Source organism: Oncorhynchus clarkii, chromosome 28, assembly GCF_045791955.1.
Source record: "Oncorhynchus clarkii lewisi isolate Uvic-CL-2024 chromosome 28, UVic_Ocla_1.0, whole genome shotgun sequence".
NCBI classification, from domain to species: Eukaryota; Metazoa; Chordata; class Actinopteri; order Salmoniformes; family Salmonidae; genus Oncorhynchus; species Oncorhynchus clarkii.
The window spans coordinates 33,268,994-33,288,217 of record NC_092174.1 but is presented as its reverse complement, the minus strand read 5'-3'; the positions used below and the strand labels follow the sequence as shown (position 1 = coordinate 33,288,217).

At 44.4% G+C, this 19,224-nt stretch overlaps 1 protein-coding gene across 3 annotated transcripts in view; it reads right to left on the bottom strand.

The window, feature by feature from the left end:
* Nucleotides 1-255: 255 nt before the first annotated feature.
* Nucleotides 256-19,224, bottom strand: part of LOC139387305 (capping protein, Arp2/3 and myosin-I linker protein 3-like) — a 51,522-nt gene continuing 32,553 nt past the window's right edge. For 2 of the 3 annotated variants that reach the window (XM_071133422.1, XM_071133424.1), the window contains 27 exons: nt 19,079-19,156; nt 18,329-18,405; nt 14,848-14,952; nt 14,372-14,441; nt 14,199-14,280; nt 13,999-14,095; nt 13,852-13,906; nt 11,437-11,609; nt 11,057-11,125; nt 10,607-10,700; nt 10,322-10,420; nt 10,108-10,227; nt 9,892-10,005; nt 9,492-9,667; nt 9,307-9,394; nt 9,022-9,135; nt 8,869-8,935; nt 5,609-5,796; nt 4,804-4,883; nt 4,590-4,709; nt 4,209-4,386; nt 3,576-3,990; nt 3,349-3,458; nt 3,027-3,264; nt 2,800-2,868; nt 2,344-2,454; nt 256-1,642 (listed from right to left, as the gene is read on the bottom strand). In XM_071133422.1, coding sequence (XP_070989523.1) covers nt 1,596-1,642; nt 2,344-2,454; nt 2,800-2,868; nt 3,027-3,264; nt 3,349-3,458; nt 3,576-3,990; nt 4,209-4,386; nt 4,590-4,709; nt 4,804-4,883; nt 5,609-5,796; nt 8,869-8,935; nt 9,022-9,135; nt 9,307-9,394; nt 9,492-9,667; nt 9,892-10,005; nt 10,108-10,227; nt 10,322-10,420; nt 10,607-10,700; nt 11,057-11,125; nt 11,437-11,609; nt 13,852-13,906; nt 13,999-14,095; nt 14,199-14,280; nt 14,372-14,441; nt 14,848-14,952; nt 18,329-18,405; nt 19,079-19,156 — 3,234 coding nt within the window. In that variant the 3' untranslated portion in view covers nt 256-1,595. The remainder of the gene's footprint in view (nt 1,643-2,343; nt 2,455-2,799; nt 2,869-3,026; nt 3,265-3,348; nt 3,459-3,575; nt 3,991-4,208; nt 4,387-4,589; nt 4,710-4,803; nt 4,884-5,608; nt 5,797-8,868; nt 8,936-9,021; nt 9,136-9,306; nt 9,395-9,491; nt 9,668-9,891; nt 10,006-10,107; nt 10,228-10,321; nt 10,421-10,606; nt 10,701-11,056; nt 11,126-11,436; nt 11,610-13,851; nt 13,907-13,998; nt 14,096-14,198; nt 14,281-14,371; nt 14,442-14,847; nt 14,953-18,328; nt 18,406-19,078; nt 19,157-19,224) is intronic. The other variant, XM_071133423.1, reaches the window with a different exon arrangement.

Genomic DNA, 19,224 nt, shown 5'->3' with positions numbered 1-19,224 from the left:
AACATGTTTATTCTATTTCCCCTACTGTACTGTACCATATTCATCGATTATGGGTATGTACAATAGCTTTGGTTCAGTTTTTCACAAGTACTCTCAAATTGTTGCTAGTGATCCTCTAATCACACATGTTGCTTTTGTTTACATTGTGAACATAGTCAATGTAGATACCGTTTCTGCTAGCTAGTAGCTTATTGACTTCATAAATCTTAGTAAAATAACCAGTGGTGTCGAATCGAGGCCATTTGCAAACAAAATCAACTTTATTTCTCATTATTTACAATTCACAAGATATAATGAACATAAGTATCAACAGTCAAATTGAACCTCTGCGATTCTTGAGCTTGGACGCGAGTGCAACACGGGCAGCATAGCAGCTTTCATAGATTTCAAAGGAAGCATTCCCTCAACGGCTTATGTCTGGCTGCAACGCTGGATGCCCAATGGCTGTAGTGTAGAAGGGCAGTTCGGCTGCTTTAACACAGGCAGCCCAATTCTGTTATTTTTTCACTAATTGGTATTTTGACCAATCACACCAGCCCTGAAAAATATCTGATGTGATTGGTCAAAAGACGAATTAGTGTAAAAAAAATAAATCAGAATTGGGCTACTTGTCTAAACTCAGCCTGACTAACTTGTTTCATCCAAGTAATGGTTTCATCACTCAGCTCAAAGTATTTGGCCACCTCTGCTGGCACTACATAGCACTGCTCCAAAACCCATGGATGCAATTTTCCTAGTGGGCCAGATCTCACACACCAAAAATATATATAAGAGTTCCCGATGCAGAAGTCAGGTTGGGGTGTTTTTTGTCCCCAAGAGAGAGTGCATCATCAGTTTGGTTCCTTTGGTAAAATCATTTTTTATTGATTGTTTAATCATATATGGATTTTTTGAAAATATACTAATTTCAGTCCTGTAAAATGTATTTAAAACAGATTTAACAAACTGCAATTATGTTCCATTGATCAACTAATAGATATAATGATAAACAATACATGTCATCGTCTCAATCTTCACTTATCATACACCATAGGAAAAACATCCTTAAAACCTCCAATCATATTCATTATAACCTTATTGTAAATAAAAACATGAAGTTACCTGTTACCATGTAATGACTTAGTAATAACAATGGTTACTGCAGTTTAAAAAAAACGTATATTCAATATTGACATAATACTGGTTTAGAATAAATACCAACTCATTCTTACAGTAGCAGTGTCACAAATTGTCAATGAAAGAAAGACGAGGGAGAATGAGAAATATGATCAAAGATTTTTGTACAACAAGAAGTGCAAGAAATACCAGCATGAGAATACCAGAGGGCCCTCAGACACCTGTGTGTGTGTGTGTCCTCTGTAAAGGAATGAAAGCAAGTGCAACTGAGTATGAGAAAGGGAAAAAATCATGCATGTTTAGCCAACATGAGAGAAATTACTACTGTATATGAGGATAACCACAGTTGGGTCTATGGTGACCAAGTTCATAACTTCCCTTTTCTATCTATCTGTCTCGCGCTCTCTTCACATCTCACGCTCTCTTCACATCTCCCGACAGCTGTCCTGAACATTGTCTTTGCCTCCTGACGTTTGTTGTCATGACGTCTCACCGTTGCCGGTGCCGGGCTCTGGACATTCAGGACCTAGACAGCACACAGACAGAGTTGAATGTCAGGGTCCTGGTTTAGTCTAATCTAATCTGCCATTAAAGGGATAATTCAACATTTTGGCAAATAGGCCCTTTTTTCTACTTAGATGCTCCTGTAGACTTCCAATCATTGCGCTAATGCTAGTTAGAAATGGCTCCAGAAATGACATTTAACTTTCTTAATCTGACTCTGGTTAAGTAGAAAAAAGGGCTTAATTGACAAAATGTCAACATTTGAGTCATTTAGCAGGCGTTCTTATCCAGAGCGATTTCAGGAGAAATTAGGGTTAAGTGCCTCGTTTAAGGGCACAGACAGATTTTTCTCCTAGTCAGCTCGAGGATTTGAACCAGCAACCTTTCAGTTACTTGCCGAACGCTCTTAACCGCTAAACTACCTGCCGCTAAGAATCTCCCCAAACACTCATCCTGTCTGGAATTTTTCAACTAGATTTGAATGCCCATCATGGCCCAGTGTCTGGGACACAGTCAACTAGATGTTAATGGCCCAGTGTTTCCTGACCATGTGACACATTGGGTTAGGGTTAGACTGTCATGACATGTCAATTCTCTTTCACCACTGAGCCATGAAAAGAAGGCTTTGAACAGGCTGGCACACACAAACAAACTACAGAATGACCATTCAGACATACACATACGGTATGGCACAGAGTGTGGTCCAGAGACACAGATACATACACCCAGCGTCCAGAGATCTGTTTCTGTTCTGGGGGAGTCTGGGTTTTTTCACAGGGGATTCGCGATCTGAGAACCCCCTCTCCAGATCGTTGGGACTATCCGGTTCCATGCCTGAAGGAAAATGATATGAGACACACACACAGGGCCACACAGATGGTGACTGGGTCACACGGGCATGTTGCAGGAATGTAGAGCAGTCATGATAAACATCCTAAGAGATCTACTGGAATGTCCATGGCAGAGCAATGGACCAAGTATATAACAGAGACAATGAGACTGCATTCAATGACTGAAATAACAAGCATATAAATGCATCAAATCAGAAACCCAAATTGAAAATCTATCATAAGACAAGCACATTCCTGCAAACATCTGTAGACAAACATGCATGTACAGCACACATTCACACATGCAGTGAACCCGCTCACACACACACGCTCACGGTCACACACATACCTGCGTCACATGAGTTTGCTTTCCTGTTGCGATGTCCCTTCAGTGGAAAACCATTTGTTCCTCCCTCATCTGATTGAATTGTCAAAATGTCAACCTTAGCCATCGCCATCATCAACAACATTTTCATAGCCATGAATGATTTGTTGGTCAAGAAAGGAACCAATTATCATTACAATTAATAATAATTTCTTAAAACCATCTTCAATGGTATTTCATCACAGTGGTACCTTGACAACCAGCAGGTGGTAGACCTGCGTCTACCACCGGCTTGGTAGACGCAGGTGGTACAGGAGGCAGGCTTTTCATCTCATTAGTTCCTCCATCTTGAGTGACAGAAGGACCAGACAAATCAAAAGTGGGCTTGGTAGAGGCAGTTGGAACAGGAGGCGGGGTTCTCTCATTGGCTGTTTCCTCAGGTGGAGTGACAGCAGACGGTGTCTTTGGAGAAGTCTTATCTTTACCAGGCTGTGGAGAGAGAATGTACACGTAGTTAGATACAGACTACCGTACACAAACAACGATACAAGCAATTAGGTTACACACACCCACCTTTTCAGGAATGGGAGGACGCTGTCCTTCTGCTCCTCTGTCTTTCTTTTCATTCTTCTCCTCTTCTACCCCGTCTCTATCTATCCATCCTACACCATCTGTTGATTTATCTTAAAAGGAAGAAAGTGTGAAACATAAGTTAAATTGTAATTTTGTTACAACTCTACATCCATGGCACATGCAGCACCCGAAGCCATAAAAGCATCTAGATATTTATGTTGCAGTACCGGAACTCCCCTGCAGGTGTCTCTGTCTCATGCTGGCCAGACTGGGCTTGCTGCTCTGAGAAGGGGGTTCTGATTTCTGTCCACAGGGGGCTCCCTCCTGCCTGTCCAACGACTCTGTCCCCTTTGTCCCTCTGTCCACCTCCTTCTGTGTGTCTGTCTGAGTGCTGGGCATTGGCAGGTCCTGACTGACTGGATCTGTCTGTCTGTCAGGCTGTCTGTCAGGCTGTCTGTCAGGCTGTCTGTCTGTCAGAGAAGCGGAGGACATTGCATGTCCATTGGCATGGGTCTCTGTCTGGATGTCTGATGTAGTCGATCTGTCAGTGTCTCTGTCCACTGGTCTGGTCTCAAAGCTACTGTCGGAGTCCTCATCTTCTGCTCCGATACAACTGTACACCATGCTGACCAGGTCTGAAGGCTGGAAGGTGGGAGAGAGAGGGAGAGAGCGGGGGAAAGAGACAGAGAAAATTGTAAGGCTTAGACTGTGTCGTATGCAATAGATTACATAGAAAGTAAAAGCATACATGCTGTACTATGATAATGAGTGGAATAAACCAGGAGATGACTAGTCAGGTCAAGTAAAACTCTTGGCCCTATTCATGAGCTAGGGACAGATCTACAGTGGTATGTTCCTACCTGTCTCTGTGTGAGACAGTGGGGGCTGGGGCTGGCTCCCCTCATCCCAGGCAGTGGTACGCCCTGGATGGGCCTGGGGGACGGCATCATCCTCCCATTGGCCCCCACCTCAATCATGGCTTCCACCTTCCCAGGATCCTTAGGGTGCTGAATCATAGAGTACACATTCTCTGAGCCACTACATAGAGAGACAGAGGACAGAGGACAGAGGACAGACAGACAGACAGACAGACAGACAGACAGACAGACAGACAGACAGACAGACAGACAGAGAGAGAGAGAGTCGATCCGTTTATTAAATAGTTGTTGGTAACAATTAATTAACCATTTATAACAAGGACATGTAATCATGTGAATGACTTTTCATGACTCCCGCCGTACTCCGTTTCCTGATTGGAGATGGTGGAATTGCGATTCTTGCGGAACCCAGAGAAGATTGACAGCACACTGCGTCTCTTCTTCCTCCTCAGGGACTGAGCATGATGAAGTGATGACAGCTGACTGGTGGGGAGAGATACAGATATGGGTACCGGGCCAGTGAGAGCACTAGTGTGTGTGTGTGTGTGTGTGTGTGTGTGTGTTGTGTAAATCCTACCTATCAGTCAGGACTCTCTTGGTGTAGAAATCAGGCAGTCCATCCTCCAGCAGGTTGACTCCTCCGTTCTCTGAACAGTGCTGAGAGGACAAAGATAACAGGCTTCCAATACAGCCAAACACACACACACACACACACACACACACACACACACACACACACACACACTACAGCCACCAACAACATGTTTCTGTCTTACTGAAACTACTGCAGTGCTGACACGGCCAATTATAATTTATAATGACTGGCTGTAGGACTATTCCCTATATAGATCACTACTTTTGACTAGGTCCCATAAGGCTCTGGTCAAAAGAAGTGCAATATATAGACAAAATGGGTGCCATTTGCGATGCAGCCGAGGAATCTGATAGCCTGCCAATAGAGAGCTCTATTCAGAGCTCAACATGATTCCACATGACTAGATCACTAACCTGTTTTAACCGATTTAGAAACGCTTCTAACAACGACAAAAAACAAAACAAATTGACAAACGTTGCCTCGCGGATTGAAGAATGTCATAAACAATGTGACAGATTCACAGTCATAAAGAAACTTATTTTTGGAATGCCTCTGGCATGAAAAGAAAACAGGATGACAAATTTGAGCATAAAAGGAAAGTGGATTTTAACTGTGGTAAATAGAAAATAAAGTAAACCCTGTTTGACTCAGATGCTAGGTCCAGCACGCACCCCTCATCCATACCCCCTATGCACTTGAAGATATGAGAAGGTTGGACAGGTACAGTATTCTAGAAGCAATATGGTAGAAAGTCATAGAGGTTGCTATGAGCACAAAGGTGACTCACTGTGTCCAGAGGGACTTGTCCTCGGCTGTGCCTTCGAGGGGGCCGCGGCCTGGCGTGCGTCACGTGGTGCAGTGGTGCACCATGGGTAGGCAATGAGGATAGACACTCCCATGATGCTGAGCGGGACAGGGGGGCAGAGTGAGACAGGGCCGAGGGAGGAGGAGAGGAGGTGGGATCTTCTCCCAGACCTGAGAGAGAGAAAGAGGGGTGGGTCAAATCAAATCACTTTGTGGGTAAGGCGGAGTCAGGCGCAGGACACAGAGATGAGTAATAATAGTAACTTTACTCAAAAAATAATAACAAGGAGAACGAAAATCCAGAATCACATAAACGAGACAACTCACAACAATAAACACACACAAAACCATGATGGCTCCAGAGGGTTAAATAGGGAAATAATTAAAACGTAATGGAACCAGGTGTGTACAATACAGACAAAACAAATGGAAAAAGAAGTGTAGATCGGTGGAGGCTAGAAAGTCGGCGACGTCGACCGCCGAACGTCGCCCGAACAAGGAGAGGCACCAACTTCGGCAGAAGTCGTGACACATGCGCCCTGAATACAACAAGTGTAGACTTTACCGTGAAATGCTTACGTACGGGCCCTTTCCCAACAATGCAGAGTTAAAAAGTAAAAGAAATGTGCGAAATAAAAAAGGAAATAGTAACACAATAAAATAACAATAGCGAGGCTATATACAAGGAGTACCGGTACCGAGTCAATGTGCAGGGATACGAGGTAGTTGAGGTAAAATGTACATATATGTAGGGGTAAAAGTGACTAGGCAATCAGGATAGATAATAAACAGAGTAGCAGCAGCGTATGTGAAGGGTGTGAAAGTGTGTGTGTGTGTGTGTGTGTGTGTGTGTGTGTGTGTGTGTGTGTGTGTGTGTGTGTGTGTGTGTGTGTGTGTGTGTGTGTGTGTGTGAGGGTATATAGTGTGAGTAAATAGTCTGGGTAACAACTCGAATAACTGTTCAGCAGTATTATGGCTTATCAGTTCCTTTCTGTTGCTGACGTTGAGGCTGACAGGTCTCTGACCTCTTCCCTATAGGCTGTTTCATCATTGTCGGTGATCAAGCTTACCACTGTTTTGTCGTCGGCAAACTTAATGATGGTGTTGGAGTTGTTTGCGGCTACGCAGTTGTGGGTGAACAGGAAGTACTGGAGGGGACTAAGCACGCACTCCTGAGAGCGTGTGTTGTTGTCTACCCCCCTGTCTACCCACCTGGGGGTGGCCCGTTAGGAAGTCCAGGATCCAGTTGCAGAGGTAGATCAGTCCCAGGTTCCTTAGCTTAGTGTTGAGCTTGAAGGGTACTATGGTGTTGAACGCTGAGCTGTAGTCAATGAACAGCATTCTCACGTAGGTGTTATTTTCGTCCAGGTAGGAAAGGACAGTGTGAAGGGCAATAGGGATTGCGTCATCTGTGGATCTGTTGGGGCGGTATGCGAATTGGAGTGGGCCCGGGTGATGGGAGCCATGACCAACCTTTTAAAGCATGTCATGGCTACAGATGTGAGTGCTACGAGGCTGTAGTCATTTAGACAAGTTACCTTGTAATTATTGGGCACAGGGACTATGGAGGTCTGCTTGAAACATGTAGGTATTACAGACTGGATCAGTGAGAGGTTGAAAATGTCAGTGAATACACATGCCGGCTCGTCAGCGTACGCTCCGAGTAGGCATCCTGATAATCCTTCTGGCTCTGCGGCCTTCTGAATGTTAACCTGTCATCTGCTATGGAGAGCGTGATCACAGTCATCCTGAACAGCTGTGCTCTCATGCAAGGTATGGTGTTGCTTGCCTCGAAGTGAGCATAGAAGGCATTTAGCTTGTCTGGTAGGCTTGTGTCACTGGGCAGCCCGTGGCTGGGTTTCCTTTTGTAATTTATGATAGTTTGCAAGCCCCGCTACATCCAATGAACGTCAGAGCTGGTGAAGTAGGATTCTATCTTAGTGCTGTTGACGCTTTTCTTGTTTGATGGTTCGTCGGAGGGCGTAGTGAAATGTATTATTAAGATTTATTAAGTGTTCGATTTAGTGTCCAGCTCCTTCAAAGCGGCAGCTCTAGCCTTTAGTTCAGATGCGGATGTTGCCTGTAATCCATGGCTTCTGGTTGGGATATGGTCACTGAGGGGACGACGCCATCGATGCACTTACTAATGAAACCAGTGACTGATGTGGTAAACTCCTCAATACCATCGGATGAATCCCGGAACATATTCCAGTCTGTAGCTTAGCATCCGTTTCGTCGGACCAGTTCCATATTGAGGGAGTCACTGGTACTTCCTGTTTGAGTTTTTGCTTGTAAGCAGGAATCAGGAGGATAGAGTTATGGTCATATTTACCAAATGGAGGGCGAGGGAGAGCTTTGTATGGATCTCTGTGTGTGGAGTAAAGGTGATCTAGAGTTTTCGCCTCTGCTGGTAGAAACGAGGTGCAACGGATTTCAGTTTTCCTGCATTAAAATCCCCAACCACTAGGAGCGCCACCTCTGGGTGAGCATTTTCTTGTTTGCTTATGGCCCTGCACAGCTCATTCAGTGCAGTCTTAGTGGCAGCATCGGTTGTGGTGGTAAATATACCACTACAAAAAATATAGATGAAAACTCTTGATAAATAGTATGGTATACATCTTATCATGAGGTATTCTAACTTAGGTGAGCAGAACCTCAAGATTTCCTTAATATTATAGATTAGAGACACACCACCATTGAGTTTGCCCGACGCTGCCGTTCTGTCCTGCCGATGCATTGAAAAAACAGCTAGATATCCTTGTTCAGACACGTCTCGGAGAAACATAGAATATTACAGTCCTTCAGATCATGTTGATAGGATAGTTTCGAACGGAGCTCGTCCAGTTAATTCTCCAGTGATTGCACGTTCACCAATAGAACAGAGGGTAGAAGCAGTTTATCCATTCACCAACATAGTCTCGTCAGGTGTCCTGCACGCCGGCCTCTATAACACCGACTCTTCCTTTTTCGAGTGTCAGGGATTTGGGCCTGGTCCAGAATGAGCTGTATGTCCTTTGCTGCCGACTCATTGAAGTAGAAATCCTCATCCAAATCGAGGTTAGTGATCACTGTTCTGATGTCCAGAAGCTATGTTCGGTCATAGGAAACAATATGTACAAAATAGCGTAACTAGTAAAACAGCTGCTGTTCTCTCCAGCGCCATTCTCGTCAAACTTATGTTAATGCACATATAATGCCCTGTAAAAAAGACTAAGATTGATTTAGTTAATCAGGTGAGCTTACTCAGTCTGGTGGACACAGGCCGAATCCTTCGGGTTCTGGCGCTGCGCTTCTGGATGGCAATGGTGTCCTAGTAAGACATAGAGAAAGGAAAGGAAAGGTGATAAGAGTAATGGAAAAATGCAATCATACACGTACAACCACACACACACGTACGATGTTCATGCCCAGGCCTTCCTCATCAGGGAAGTCCAGTGTGTCTGTGATTCTGATGGTGTGTCTGCCTGTTCCTCCATCATCCCAACGCTTCACCTGGGACACCTGACGAAGCTGAGACAACAAAGCCATCTACTTGTTAAGACTACATGAACTGGTGTGAGAAAAAGAGTTGACAAAACTGAGACTGCACTAAGTCAGTGTTATAGATACACTTGCATATTTTCCAGCCAGATCAAGACTCTGAGACACAGATAGAGAGAGATAGTGTGCGTGTGTTAGTACCAGGGCTTTGTGAGTGGTGTAGAGCTCCTGAAGGATCTGGTCCACTATGGAGTTGGTCAGATAGGAGACCACAGACAGCTTCACCTCCCTGAGAGAGAGAGAGAAAATACTTCCTTCAAATTCCTTCTTTCTCTTTAGTCTAGACCCTTTTCATCTCCTCTCGCATTTCTTCTTCCCACACTTACTCCAGGGCTCTGTTGATGTCCTGTGCTGCTCTCTCCATCAGGGCGGTGCGGATGGTGGAGCGAGGGATAGAGACGCGTTCTGAGATGGATGAGAGTGGAGGGTTGAGTCTCTCTGCTGCAGAGGAGGACATGGGACACAACTCCCGACACAGAGACACCATGGAGTCTACTATCACCTAGGAATAAACGGAAGTCAATCATTATAGAAAACAATATGTTAGTCCCTCATTCAATAAGTCCTGTCTCTGATAAGAATCACAGTACCGTATTTCCTTATCAGCAACCTTGACCAGGTTTCCTGTAAGGGAATACATCTATCCATCTACAGTATCTATTTCTGAATGAATCCATCATGATCCAACTCCAACCATGCAGGGGAGAGGAGTGTTAAGTAGTCTACCTGTAGTTCCTTATCAGCAGCCTTGGTCAGCTCTCCTGCCAGAAAGTCCAGTTTCTGTCTGACAGGCCCATCCACTGAGAGAACATGAACCAGCTCACACAGAGATGGGTATAGCTGAGAGGGCGAGAGAGGAGCTTAAAATATATAAACACACACACATAGTATAGCTGAGAGAGACAGAAAGATGGTTTAGAATATACACTAACACACACTTACCGCACGAGAGTTTCTGGCCTCCTTCAGGACCTGTCTGGCAGCCTGCAGCTCCTTTCCTTCTTCTGAGCCTCGGAGAACACACACCTGCTGGTGTACGCGTACACACAGCCGCTCCATCACCTGACACACACGCATACACACTGCCGTCAGTCTGTGGGGTTTTGACTTAAAGACGGTCTTCTCGTAAAAATCACAGTGCACACAGTATTCGTACCTGTTCAGCAGTGCTGGTGACCAGGCCCTGGTGTAGACGCAGAGCCTGTTTCTGAGAGAACCTCTGGGTCTGGTTGTTCCTCAGCAGAGCATGCTGGATCTGACAGATGGAGGGAGGGTATGTGATGGAAGAAGAGTGAAAGAGAGATGGTTTTACAAAGTAAACTGAACAGAGGAGAAATAAGTACATATGAGAGATGGATATGAGACACAAGCTGTTGAAAACAGTCATGATGTTATGGTGTGATTAAGTCATGGTGTGATATCACACCCCCAGGTAACCCACCTTGGTCAGTGCTTGGTCAATCTTCTCAGGTGCGCTTCGGTATGCCTGTGTGACATCACTGAGGGGGATAGGCATGTACTGCAGGGTGAAGTTACTGTAAAGAGAGAGTGAGAAAGAGATAAAAGAAGAATCATTAAAAATCCATAACTTTGATATGAATAATTACAGCTACCTTGCCTTTAACTAGTACAGAATGGAAAGGCTTGAGGCAGTAGCGGATAGCGTTCTAATATATTAGCCTCTTTATGTGAATCCTTGTCACTAGAACTCACACAGGCAGCCCTACCGCACAAACAGGTCAGAGTGCTGATGAAATGCTGTGCAATGACAAACACTTGACTGCAAAGCAAGCTCAAAGATACATCTGTCTATGGACTTTAATGAGAGTCTCTCGTGTTCAAGTTTGTTTGAGTGAGAGTGTGTGTGTGTGTGTGTCTCTCTCTCTCTCACTGTTCCAGGCCCCGAGCCACATCTTGGAATCCTGTAGCCGTGGTGTTATTGCGATCCCACGTCACACTCCTTAGAAGGATCAGATGGGAGGAAGAAAAAGAAAGATATAAATGGAGACAGAAATAGATCAATAATTGACTTCATAACTACGTCTACAGCTCACATACATAACACCTGTCAAATTACAAATTCAGAATTGCAAAACATGAATAACCTTACAAGTGCTAATAAGTTGCAATGTGTTGACTACAGAGTGTACTGCACAGCCGTATAACAAACCACCTCAATACATTGTCACTGTATTACCTACAGCATAGCAACTGTATGAGCCCCCCGCCCCCAAATCTGCTTCTCCCATCTCCTCCCTCATTCTCTCTTACCTGAGTGTAGTGTTGATTTGCAGGGCTTTGCTGAGCATCTTAGCCCCCGCATCCTCCAGGCTGTTCCCACTCAGATCCACCTTGCGTAGGCAAGCATTGCTTCCCAGAGCATTCACCATCACCGTGCCCCGAGAGCGCAGGCGCGAGTCAGCCAGAGAAAGAGACTGCAGGGCCTGAGGACAGAAGGATAGATAGAGGGATAGAGAAAAGGAGAGGGAGAGCAAGAAAGAGATGGGGCAAAAGGGGTTAAGGGCCTAGGCTCTCAAAGTGAAGTTGTGAATGATGTGTGTGTGTGTGTGTGTGTGTGAGTTGACTCAAAACCTGCAGTCCCCATGGTTATATCTGCAGGGTGGTCATGAAATAGTGTGTATGAAGGGCGGTGGCGGGTTGAATAAAGAGAAAACAATACATAAAAAATCCATGAATATATAGTTATTGTGCAATACAGTGCATTCAGAAAGTATTAGACCCCTTGACTTTTTTGTTACGTTACAGCCTTATTCTAAAATTGATTAAATTGATTTCCTCATCAATCTACACACAATACCCCATAATGACAAAGCGAAACAGGTTTTTAGACATTTCTGCAAATAGAAAAAAAAAAAAAAACGTATTTAAATAAAAATTCAGACCCTATTGAGCTCAGGTGCATCCTGTTTCCATTGATCATCCTGCAGATGTTTATACAACTTGATTGGAGTCCAGCTGTGGTAAATTCAATTGATTCGGGAAAGGCACACTACCTGTCTATATAAGATCCCACAGTTGACAGTGCATGTCAGAGAAAAAAACAAGCGATGAGGTCAAAGGAATTCTCTGTAGAGCTCCGAGACAGGAGATGGCACAGATCTGGGGAAGGGTACCAAAACATTTATGCAAAATTGAAGGTCCCCAAGAACACAGTGGCCTCCATCATTCTTAAATGGAAGAAGTTTGGAATCACCAAGACTCTTCCTAGAGCTGGCCACTCGGCCAAACTGAGCAATTGTGGGACAAGGGCCTTGGTCAGTTAGGTGACCAAAAATCTGATGGTCACCCTGACAGAGCTCCAGAGTTCCTCCGTGGAGATGAGAGAACCTTCCAGAAGGACAACCATCTCTGCAGCACTCCACCAATCTGGCCTTTATGGTAGAGTGGCCAGATGGAAGCCACTCCTCAGTAAAAGGCTTAAGATCGTTGCCCTGTTGGAAGGTGAACCTTGGCCCCAGTCTGAGGTCCTGAGCACTCTGGAACAGGTTTTCATCAAGGATCTCTCTGCACTTTGCATCTTTCCCTCGATCCTGACTAGTCTTCCAATCCCTGCTGCTTAAAAACATCCCCACAGCATGCTGCCACTTTAATCAGCACAATACTTTTCAGCTGTGCTAACATAATTGCAAAAGGGTTTTCTAATGATCAATTAGCCTTTTAAAATGATAAACTTGGATTAGCTAACACAACGTGCCATTGGAACACAGGAGTGATGGTTGCTGATAATGGGCCTCTACGCCTATGTAGATATTCCATTAAAAACAATAGATATTCCATTAACAATAGTCATTTACAACATTAACAATGTCTACACTGTATTTCTGATCAAAAATATGAATTTAACATGTAAAGTGTTGGTCCCATGTTGGTCCTACCTCTTTAAATGTATTTGTGACCAACAGAAGCATATCTGTATTGCCAGTCATGTGACATCCATAGATTAGGGCCTAATGAATTTATTTCAATTGACTGATTTCCTTCTATGAACTGTAACTCAGTAAAATATTTGAAATTGTTGCATGTTGCGTTTATATTTTTGTTCGGTGTATTTCAATTCGAGACTCTGACATTGCTCATCCTGATATTTCTTAATTCCTTCATTTTTATTTTGGGCATTTGTGTGTATTGTTTTGTATTCTTACAGTAGGTATTACTGCACTGTTGGAGCTAGAAACAAGTATTTCACTGCACCTGCGATAACATCTGATAAATATGTGTATGCGACCAATAACATTGTATTTGATCTATAAAAAAAAGAAAATCACTCCTCCATCTCTGACTGTACAGCGTATGTGTTATATTTGCGGGCTAAGGTCGGATGCAGGCCTTAGTTTCTCACTTTATCACATACGGGTGGTAGCGGATGGGTTATTGGCAATTGCAGGCGGATAAACAAACAGCTGACTGGCGCATCACTAGTGTGTGTGCATATGTGTGTGCGTGTGTGTGTCTGTCTGAGTGCTGTACGTTCATGTTATTTTTGTGAGTTATCAGTATCAACAGCAGTAAATAATGGTGTCAGTTCATCATCATACTAGGGTATGGCAGTGTGTGGGTGAGAAGGTTAAACATGTGAGTACATAAATATACCTGTATCGTACGTGTATGAGTGCGTAGGAGAGTTTGTGTGTCTCAGTGTGTGTTCAAATGCATTATACAACTCACACACTCTTCATCTTGTACTAGCTGAACTAGTTTCTGCAGAATTTCATGTAGTACCCTGCAGACAAAGAATTGGCAGTGTAAGACAAAACATCCATCTTCCCAGGGCGTGTTTCTGAGTGCCTGTGGCGAATGGATTACTGTCCCTACCTGCCCTTGATGTTGAAGTTCTTGCCCAGCAGCAGGTGTTTGAGGGAGGGGTGTCTGGAGAAGGCTGGGATGACACCCAGCAGGTCGCCATCCAACCCTGAGATCAAAGACAGAAACACAGAATAATCCATTTTAACTGCCATATGTTATCCCTGAAAAGGCCCATAAGACTGTTGCATGCGTAAGGGTCACTCTCTCACCATTGTCTGATATGTCCAAAGTTCCGATGCAGGCCACTCTAGGAAACAGCTCCTGGAGCACCCCGGCACCTGCAGACCTCAGCTGAGTGAGGAAAGGGGACAGAGAGAAGACTAAATCAAATGGAGAGACAGGAAGGCAAGGTAATTCAGACTGTAGCAGACGGGCACTTCACCTCACAGCCGCTGATGTCCAAGTGTAAATCAGTGATGTGAGGATTGGAAGACAGGCCCAGGAAGAGAGCTCTGAAAAATGGAAGAAGGGAGAGAGAAGCGGTCAAGAAACGTGAATGCATAGCAAACTCATTTCATTTTTTCCCCTTAATTGCTGTGACTAATTTTTCATGCATTTTCCTCAAATGAAACCACGTGGCTTTTCTATTCACACACTGAGTGGTTCTGCAGCCGTCTTAAAGGATTTTGGAGAAAAGGAGCTTAGAGATTACTAAACCTACTTTGCCAAGGACCAGTAAGTGCTTAAAGTGAAAAATGCAAGAGTGTGGTAAAGAAAAAACACACCTTCAGGAAGTTTAGATTTACCAACAAACATGATAAGGAATTCATGTAGGGTAGGTAAATAAATTATAAACTAAGTTAGCTGGTCTTGAGTGAGTCATTTTGGCAATTGGCCAGAGCGGAGTCCCTATCTCACCTCAGGGTGTCCAGAGGAAGCTTCATAGAAGACAGGTTGACGTGTGTGAGACTGAAGGCTGAGCTGAAGAACTGCCTGAAGACAGGAAGAGTCTCCCTCACTTTCCTGAAAGATAAAGAGACAGGGAGAGAGGTAGAGAGGGGGAGAGAGAGAAAGAAGTGAGAAGAATAGACATTAAGGCTAGGTCACCATAATTGCACAGTCAACTGCAGTAAATGGCAGGCATTCAAATAACTACTAAAGTCAGCAAAAAAGGAAACGTCCTCTCACTGTCAACTGTATTTATTTTCAGCAAACTTAACATGTGTAAATATTTGTATGAACATAAGATTAAACAACTGAGACATAAACTGAACAAGTTCCACAGACGTGTGACTAACAGAAATATAATAATGTTTGCCTGAACAAGGGTGGGGGGGGGGTAAAAATCAAAAGTAACAGTCAGTATCTGGTGTGGCCACCAGCTGCATTAAGTACTGCAGTGCATATCCTCCTCATGGACTGCACCAGATTTGCCAGTTCTTGCTGTGAGATGTTACCCTACTCTTCCACCAAGGCACCTGCAAGTTCCCAGACATTTCTGGGGGAATGGCCCTAGCCCTCACCCTCTGATCCAACAGGTCCCAGACGTGCTCAATGTGATTGAGATCCGGGCTCTTTGCTGGCCATGACAGAACACTGACATTCCTGTCTTACAGGAAATCACGCACAGAACGAGCAGTAATGCTGGTGGCATTGTGATGCTGGAGGGTCATGTCAGGATGAGCCTGCAGGAAGGGTACCACATGAGGCAGGAGGATGTCTTCCCTGTAACGCACAGCGTTGAGATAGCCTGCAATGACAAGAAGCTCAGTCCGATGATGCTGTGACACAATGCCGCAGACCATGACGGACCCCCCACCTCCAAATCAATCCTGCTCCAGAGTACAGGCCTCAGTGTAACGCTCATTCCTTCGACGATAAACATGAATCCGACCATCACCCCAGGTGAGACAAAACCGCGACTCGTTAGTGAAGAGCACTTTGTGCCAGTCCTGTCTGGTCCATCGATGGTGGGTTTGTGCCCATAGGCGACGTTGTTGCCAGTGATGTCTGGTGAGGACCTGCCTTAAAACAGGCCTACAAGCCCTCAGTCCAACCTCTCTCAGCCTATTGCGGACAGTATGAGCACTGATGGAGGGATTGTGCGTTCCTGGTGTGACTCGGGAAGTTGTTGTTGCCATCCTGTACCTATCCCGCAGGTGTGATGTTCGGATGTACCGATCCTGTACAGGTGTTGTTACGCGTGGTCTGCCACTGCGAGGACGATCAGCTGTCCGTTCTGTCTCCCTGTAGCGCTGTCTTAGGCGTCTCACAGTACGGACATTGCAATTTATTGCCGTGGCCACATCTGCAGTCCTCAGGCCTCCTTGCAGCATGCCTAAGGCACGTTCACGCAGATGAGCAGGGACCCTGGGCATCTTTCTTTTGGTGTTTTCAGAGTCAGTAGAAAGGCCTCTTTTGTGTTCTAAGTTTTCATAACCATGACTTTAATTGCCTACTGTGTGTAAGCGGTCAGTGTCTTAACGACCGTTCCACAGGTGCATGTTCATTAATTATTTATGGTTCATTGAACAAGCATGGGAAACCGTGTTTAAACCCTTTACAATGAAGATCTGTGAAGTTATTTGGATTTTTACAAATTATCTTTGAAAGACAGGGTCCTGAAAAAGGGACGAGTTTATGATATCAGAGAATGTGAACAACACGAAACAGTTTAACTTACAAAAATAGTTTTGTATCAAACCATCTGCTAACACAACTAGGCGTGAAATCTTTTCCTTGTGGACCCAGACACACACTTCAGCGGCCCAGAAGAAGAATAAACTATTTCTAAGCATGTTGAAAAAAGTCATCTGAGCCATAGCAGGTAACAGAAGCATCCAGGCATTTAATTGTAATACAGGGGATGGTATGTTCCTAAATTGTAGAACGCATAACTAACACCCATTTTAGCCTGACCATTCAAATAATTAAAGTTATTTGTTTTATTGAAGTGGAGAGAGGCAGAAAGATATAGAAAGAGATAGCGGACAAGGGGTTTATGGGGGCTCATGCCAGAGCAGGACATTATGATAACAGGTCTGTGTTCCCAACATGTGCTATCCGACCTATGGGCTCATCAGCATAAATCCTGTCAGACGGGGCTGCAGGCAAGAGACTTAGGCTGGCTTTAGTCACATAGAGATGAGCAACAGATACACACAGCACAGAAGGGCCAGGGTAAACACTGCACACTGTTACACACACAGAGAGAGAGAGAGAGAGAGAGAGAGAGAGAGAGAGAGAGAGAGAGAGAGAGAGACAGAGACAGAGAGAGAGACAGAGAGAGAGACAGAGAGAGAGACAGAGAGAGAGAGAGAAAGAGAGAGAGAGAGAGAAAGAGAGAGCGAGAGAGAGAGAGAGACAGAGAGAGAGACAGAGAGAGAGACAGAGAGAGAGACAGAGAGAGAGAGAGAGAGAGACAGAGAGAGACAGAGAGAGAGACAGAGAGAGACAGAGAGAGAGAGAGAGAGAGAGAAGAGAGAGAGAGACAGAGAGAGAGACAGAGAGAGAGACAGAGAGAGAGACAGAGAGAGAGAGACAGAGAGAGAGAGAGAGAGAGAGAGAGAGAGACAGAGAGAGAGACAGAGAGAGAGAGACAGAGAGACAGAGACAGAGAGAGAGAGAGAAAGAGAAAGAGAGAGAGACAGAGAGAGAGAGAGAGAGAGAGAGAGAGAGAGAGAGAGAGAGAGACAGAGAGAGAGAGACAGAGAGAGAGAGAGAGAGAGAGAGAGAGAGAGAGAGAGAGAGAGAGACATGAGGCATGGAGAAAGATATGTATATTAAGAGTAGAAAGAGAGAGAGAGAGACAGCGAGAGAGAGAGACAGAGAGAGAGAGTGACATGAGAGGCATGGAGAAAGAGATGTATATTAAGAGTAGAAAGAGAGAGAGAGAGAGAAATAGTAGAGAGAAAAGAGCTGGAGCGAGAGAGGTGAGTGGGTGAGTGAGAAAATAGTGGCGCGAGAGCCTGGGGATTTGAACAATAACTCCCTTCTAAAATTAGTCTCATTTTTCAGAAACTTTTCCATAATGGAGTAATCTGCAGAGCAGCGATGGGGTTGCGGCTCTGCCAGTCCTGAGGGAGGCCAGGTGAGAGATGGATCTGCTGCTCCAGATTATTCTGATCCAAACTAGTTAAACACTGGCTCAGAGACAGAATAGATAGATGAGGAGGCAACTTGTACAGTTGTACACATCTAATTCGGTCTAGGTGGTAGGTACAGGGGTAAATGCCCATCTGTGATAGATTGTCTTGTGCTGGAATGTCTACATGGACACTTTCCTTAGGGATGGTAAGCTGTCATGTAGGCTTACTGGTGGTTGCCCCTCAGGGATAAATAAAGATAAGTGAATAGAATTGGATTAAGGTCCATTCAAGGGGATAGACAGACACCTCACCTGTGAGAGAAGCAGTTCTTGGAGAGATTCAGGTAAGAGAGATCAGCACAACATCCCCTCAGCAGAGCTCCAAATAACTGTTATGGAGAGAAACCAATACATTAGTAATAATTATGTTTACACAACAACAAATACATACAAATATCAGTCATGAAAATAAGCTTTGCAGTTTCATGGTCATTTTCCTAAAAGTCAAGATTACAATCTGTTAGCAAAAATGCAAATGTTCTGAAAAATCTATTAACAATAAAAGAAAATGACAATTTCAAAAAGTCCACCAGACACTCGACAGGGGAGATTACATTGGAGAAAACAAGATATGAAACCAATAACATCGTCACGATAACTCATCCATAAAGAGAGTGTTCTCCTTTCATCCCAAAAAGACACCAGAGGAAGAGGAGTGAGTTGGGAACAAGTAATGACAGAACAGACGCTTTCTGTCTCAGAATACATTCATATTCTATACAAAATTCATGCTCAACATTAGAGGTAAATTATTCCTGTTTTTTAGGGCAGAATGTTCCTCTCAAAGTTATACAGATGAAATGTCATGCTCATACGTTTGTAGAACTACAGAATTGTTATATAGCCCAATTAGCGCATCCACACCTCCACTTCAATTACTACAAAGTCCACTTCATTATGCGTGTTAGTTGGACTATCCTGATCATAGATCAGACAGTGTATGTTAAGCACCTTAACTGTATGATCAAAGCATGAAGCACTCAGAGTGGAGACACTACTAACCGAGTCCACAGCGCAGTCGGTCCCAGAGAGGTCCAAATGAACCAGGCAATTCGTCTGGGCTAGGAACAGGTACATGTTCTGGAGAGTGATAAACAGAGAGACAGTCAGTGTGTTTGTGTATGTTGCATGTGTGTACTGTACATGTG